Source organism: Myotis brandtii, unplaced genomic scaffold (assembly GCF_000412655.1).
Source record: "Myotis brandtii unplaced genomic scaffold, ASM41265v1 scaffold6945, whole genome shotgun sequence".
NCBI classification, from domain to species: Eukaryota; Metazoa; Chordata; class Mammalia; order Chiroptera; family Vespertilionidae; genus Myotis; species Myotis brandtii.
In genome coordinates, this window is record NW_005370714.1 from 20,242 (window position 1) to 26,794 (window position 6,553).

Genomic DNA, 6,553 nt, shown 5'->3' on the forward strand with positions numbered 1-6,553 from the left:
CCCTGATTCTTCCTTCAATGATTGGCACAGACTCACATGTGAAAGGGCTTGGGGTAGGGAAGGTATAGACACAAGAGATTATTGTTGGGCAAGATGTTTCTTTCTTTCTTTTCTTTTTTAAAAACCATTTATTTATTTATTTAAAATATATTTTATTGATTTTTTACAGAGAGGAAGGGAGAGGGATAGAGAGTTAGAAACATCAATCACTGCCTCCTGCACACCCCCCACTGGGGATGTGCCCACAACCAAGGTACATGTCCTTGCCGGGAATCAAACCTGGGACCCTTGAGTCCACAGGCTGTTGCTCTATCCACTGAGCCAAATCGGTCAGGGCGAGCAAGATGCTTCTTATTCTGTATTCATGTTAGTGAGCATCCCCTAGTGTCTGAGAAGAGTCATCAGGTTTGGGGAAAATAATGTTAGATTAGAACAAAAGACACGTTTTCTCTAGTCTTGCCTCTGTGTGAATTTGAGAAAGTCACTTCACCTTATTGGCTTTGTTGCCTGATCTCTACAATTACATTTATCAAGCCACCCCACCTTAAATTCTAGCAGGCAATGTGTAAGTATCCATATGTGTATTCTTATGTGGCAGCCTATGCCTGATGTTGGTCTGAATAAATGTGTGGTGCATCTGTATATATATATATGTATGTGCTATCTGAATATATATACATTTGCATGACTGATGTATTTGTGGATATTGTTATGAATGGTACATGTGCAATGCATAGTTTTGAATGTGTGGCATGTGCATAATAATGTGTGAGTGTTTTGTATGTGGTATGCATGTATATATGTGCCAGCATATGTGTAGTGATGTGTTTGCATGCATGTGTGTGCATATTGTGCATCTTTGTATGTCTGTATGCACAGATGTGCCTGTGAGAATGGATCCATAAATGTGTGTATCTAACGTAACAAATACCTTTCTGAAGTTAGTTGCTGTCTAAATCAGAACTTCATTTCCAGGTTACAACAGGCAGAGGAAAATGACAATCCTCGTCATCCTGCCTTCAAAAGACACTGGGCATTGACTGGCAAGGTGGAGCGGATCAGCACAGTTATCAAGGATGTCACTCAGCGCGGGGCAGCCCAATGCCACCTCCTGGCGGGGCTTTGTCTTCCTGGGCTTCTCCAGCTTCGGGGACCTGCAACTCTTGCTCTTTGTGCTATTCCTCTGCCTGTATCTTGTCACCCTAACCAGCAATGTCTTCATTATCATAGTCATCAGGCTGGACAGCCATCTCCACACCCCCATGTACCTATTCCTTTCTTTTCTCTCTTTTTCTGAGACCTGCTACACCTTGGGCATCGTCCCCAGAATGCTCTCGGGCCTGGTCATGGGAGACCAACACATCTCTTATGTGGGCTGTGCTGCCCAGATGTTCTTCTCCGCCTCGTGGGCTTGCACCAATTGCTTCCTTCTGGCTGTCATGGGCTTTGACAGATACGTGGCCATCTGTGCCCCACTGCACTATGACAGCCGCATGCATCCCATCCTCTGTGCCCAGCTGATCGGCACTTCCTTCCTGAATGGTTACCTCTTTGGGCTGGGAATGACACTGGTCATTTTCCACCTCCCATTTTGCAGCTCCCATGAGATCCAGCACTTCTTCTGTGACACGCCACCAGTGCTAAGCCTGGCCTGCGGGGATACAGGCCTGAGTGAGCTGGGGATCCTCATCCTGAGCTTGCTGGTCCTCCTGGTATCCTTCCTCTTCATCACCATCTCCTACGTCTTCATCCTGGCCGCAATACTAAGGATCCCCTCGGTTCAGGGGCGAAAGAAGGCCTTCTCCACCTGTGCCTCCCACCTCACAGTGGTCATAGTTCACTATGGCTGCGCCTCCTTCATGTACTTGAGGCCCAAAGCCAGTTACTCCCTTGAGCGGGATCAGCTTATTGCTGTCACCTATACTGTGGTGACTCCTCTCCTCAACCCCATTGTTTATAGTCTGAGGAACCGGGCTGTGCAGACAGCTCTGAAAAATGTTTTCCAACGTAGATTGCTGGGGAAAGGATGAAGGCTGCAGCAAGGGGACCGTCTCCTCTGCATAGGCTGGCATACACCGGGACCGGAGGCCCATGGGTCAGGTATTCAGGACCTCGCGCCAGACCTGCCCTACGGGAGAGCTCCCCCTCCCTCCTGAACTTGCCCCGGGGCTGCAGGCGGATGAGCTCAGAATCTGAACTTTCACTTTCAGCCTCAGAGACACCACCTTTAGTTACTGAAACCCAGGGCTGTACACCTGGAACTAGTTCAAAATATTATTCAGTGTAAACTGTAAACAAAAATGTTAAAAGATAGAGATGTGAAAGTAAAACCACACACACAAAAGCATTTTATAACTGGCCTGAGCAAGATGAAGGGAGTTTGGAGTGCTCAAGTTCAAAGCAGAGCTGGCCGGAGCCCTATCAGCGATGCTGTAGCGATTCCTAACATAATTACATGATTCGTCTATTAGATCTATAATGGTCTTCCAAGATCTGAAACTCAGTGAATATCCATGTGAATGCTTGGCTAAATAAAAAGGGAGGTTGTTTTCTCTTTCTGTCATTGGGTGTCCTTCCTCTGTATAGTGTGCCCTCTCTGTCCCTGGCTCATGATTACTTTACCTTCTTTCTTTCTTTTTTAAAAAAATATATTTTATTGATTTTTTTTACAGAGAGGAAGGGAGAGGGATAGAGAGTTAGAAACATTGATCAGCTGCCTCCTTCACACCCCTTACTGGGGATGTGCCCGCAACCAAGGTACATGCTCTTGACTGGAATCGAACCTGGGACCCTTCAGTCTGCAGGCTGATGCTCTATCCACTGAGCCAAACCGGTTAGGGCTACCTTCTTTCTTTTAACTGGTTCTTCTACTTGGGTAGATTCTATTTTAGGAAAATATATTTATTTTCTAGTTCTCTTGATAACTGCTGTTGCTCTGTAATGACCTCATAATCATGGGTGTCAAAGACCCCCTCATTTGGGTCACTCTCTAGCACTTATACCATCTTTTAGAATCTGTGGTGTAACCCTGTATTGTGTCTGTTCCCCTTCCACCTACCACATGCCATGCATAGTGCCAGGCATTCTTAGGGATAAGTAGAGGTGTAATTAATTCACGCTGCTATCAGGTAAGAGTTTGCATACAGGTTCTGCAACTTACTGTGTGACCCTGGATAAATCATTTAACTTTTCTCAGCTTCAGTCTCCTCATATATAAAATGGTTACAACTTAATAGTCTTGCTTTGCTGACTAAACAGGATCACACATGTAAAGAATTTAGCACAAAACCTGGATAATAATAATTCCCCAACAAATGTCAGCTGCTGCAACTGATAATGTGCTAAGCAAAGGTAATAGTGGCTTTTAGTTTAGGGAGAGGTTATTCTCAGCGGAGAACCAGAGACTTTATGACTGAGGTAGCACTTAAATGCGCTCCTAAAGGATGGGTGTGTGTTGAATGCAGTGAGTGAGAAAAAAAGTATATGCTAAGAAGAGAGAACAGAGTAACTACAGTGTCAGTGGCAAGATAATATAGGCCTGTCTCAGAGAGTCCAGGAACTAAAAATGTCTCACAGATGGTGCTGAGAAGTTGGCTTGGGTTAAGATTCCTTTGCAGACAGCAGTTTGAATATGTTGTTTCAGACTTGATCCTCTTGGCAGTGGATGACAGGACACAGTAACACTGTGAGCAAAGGGTAGAGCGGCCTCTGGGAGTGACATAGGATGTTTAATTCAGCAGCAGAGTAGATCACGGATGTCAGTAGGGAGAAAATGCAGGAGATCAGTGAGAAACTTACTGACGTCATCCTAAAGAAAGGCAAAAAGACCTGAACACTGAGAGTGTGTTGGAAACTGAAGAAAATTATGGACGTAAGAGATTTTGAAAATGATATTAACATGACTCATGTTGGAAACGGAGTAATACTTGAGAGATAGGGAAGGACATATTGGGAAGACATTTTTTTTCAGATAGAAATTCATAATTTTCTTTGCTCTCAGGGAAGAAATGCTTCCCCAGGTGAGCTTTGGTGTAAACCAAGTTTGGAAAGCAAGAAAGAAGCTAGGTCCCAGAGAAGAGAACAGTCTGCAGAGAAGTAGGAAAGCTAGTCAGATGGCACAAAGGGCCGTGGTCAGGGGAGAAAGGTCATGCCCTCTAGGGTCTTTTCCAAAATAAGCTGGAAGAAACCCCAATTGCCCTGAGGCTATCTGAGCAAGTTTATTTCTGAAATCTATTCAGTTATCTAGCTGCTAGATTCTAGCATAACATTCACTAAATGCACACTAAGCAGGGTGAGTAAAGATATTCCAAGATTGCTAAGTAATACTCAAAGGTCCATCTAACTTTCAAAAGCAATGGTCTTAAAAAAGGGTATAAAAATCACTTGGGGGTATTTTTTAGAAAAGATGTTTCTAGGAGTTATCTCTATAGACATTGTCACAGTTGATTGGGGTGGGGACAGACAAAAATAGTTTACAAATTTTCCGTAGGGGCTTAAAACTCCCTCCCTTGATTAAGAATGTGACAGTGTGGGCTGGCCAGTGTGGCTCAGTGGTTGAGCATCAACCTGTGAACCAGGAGGTCATAGGTCAGGGCACATGCCCTGGTCAGGACACATGCCCTGGTTGTGGGCCCGATCCCCAGTGTGGGACATGCAGGAGGCAGCTGATCAATGATCCTCTATCAACATTGATGTTTCTCTCTCTCTCTCCCTCTCCCTTCCTCTCTGATATCAATAAAAATATATTTTAAAAAAATAATGTGACAATGTGCTTAAAAAAGAGAAATTCTCTTTTCAGGCTCACATGTACACACATGCATGCACAGCAAAAGAGAAGTTCCTTTGATGTGAACATGACCACATACACTCATCTCATGGCTCTTTAAAGAGCCAATTAAGACCAGAGGCTCTGTAGTCAGATTTCTGTGATTAGAGTCTAATTTTGCCACTTTTTAGATGTGTGACCTAGAACAAGTTTCTTAACATTTCTGTGCCTCCATTTTCTCAACTAAAAATATAAAATGATAGCAGCAGCTATTTATAGGGCTTTTTTAGTGAAGATTAATATAAAGTCTTTAGATGCAAGCCTGCCGTACATGAGGCACTCAATCTAACCTTAACCACCTATTATTATTTAGAGTTTGTAGACAGCATCACTGTGGGCTGCATGTTTGTTGCTAGCTGATGTCGGAAGAAGCCAGTGATGTCCAGCCTCTTATATGTTACTAGAGGCCCGGTGTATAAAAATTCATGCACTGGAGGGGGGGTCCCTCAGCTTGGCTGCCCCCTCTCATAGTCTGGGAGTCCTCAGAGGTGGGAGGCGACTCAGTGATCAGGGGAAGGCGACACCGGCATCACACCTCTGCTGCTGCCACTGCAGGCAGCTCAAGCCTGGTTACCTGAGCCTCAGGCTGGCCCTGGGCTGCTGGGCAGCCGCCATCCAAGGCTTGCCTGCACCTCAGCCAGCCCTGCTTGCCTGAGCCTCAGTCAGTGGGGGTTGCAGGAGGACCATCTTGTGGCTGTGGGCGTGGCCATCTTTGTGAGGGTGTGATGGTCAATTAGCATATTCCCTCTTTATTATATAGGATAATATAACCAGACAAAAAAGAGTAAAGTGTGGTTACTTGGCACAGTGTCTGACTGTAGAAGATAGCAATATGGACCTAGAGTCAGTGACTTGTGAAGATTAAGTACTAGGAAATGGTCAAGTTCCAGGAAACAAAAATAAGATGGTTCCCAGGCAAATGTTTTACATCAAATAGGTTCATACCAAGAAAAAGGCATTGTTCTGTTAAGAGTGGAAGAATTTTGAAGTCCCAACCAAGCAATAGGAATCATGAAAGAAAGTCACAGATACAACCATATGGCTGGGGCTCAGAGGCCGGCTCCAAACTATGGGTTGCATAGAAGATAATTAGTAAGAATAGTCAGGGATTCCATTTTATGGTAAGTAAATAGACGGTCAAGAAAAGATCAGTATACATTATAAGGAACTTAACACTGAAGTGAAGAGGTAAATTTGATCCAAGTTCCAATTGTTATAATATTATAAGTTGGATATTTATAAATTATGTGTGCTGATTCCAACATTACCATTTTTTGCTTGGGTGCACAGGTGGCCAAAATTGATTTCAGAAGAAGCTGTATTAACTCTGAAAGTGCCATCTTCTTAGGGCATTTTGTTGATTCTTCGGATAAATATTAACTTCTCTAGCCTTTATAGTACCCACTCTCTTTTATAAGATGGTGCTAATGGACCCTTGTCTAAAAGAACATTTCTTTATAGGGCTTTTTTAGTGAAGATTAATATAAAGTCTTTAGATGCAAGCCTGCCGTACATGAGGCACTCAATCTAACCTTAACCACCTATTATTATTTAGAGTTTCTAGACAGCATCACTGTGGGCTGCATGTTTGTTGCCTAGCTGATGTTGGAAGAAGCCAGAGCCAGTGATGTCCAGCCTCTTATATGTTACTAGAGGCCCGGTGCATAAAAATTCATGCACTGGAGAGGGGGGGTCCCTCAGCTCGGCTGCCCCCTCTCACAGTCTGGG

General features: G+C 44.0%; 1 protein-coding gene across 1 annotated transcript; it reads left to right on the forward strand.

Annotated features, from left to right (window-relative positions):
• Positions 1-1,076: 1,076 nt before the first annotated feature.
• Positions 1,077-2,030, forward strand: LOC102242827 (olfactory receptor 10Z1). The gene has a single exon (XM_005881942.1). It carries the CDS (start codon positions 1,077-1,079, stop codon positions 2,028-2,030), a length of 954 nt encoding a protein of 317 aa, XP_005882004.1.
• Positions 2,031-6,553: the final 4,523 nt, after the last annotated feature.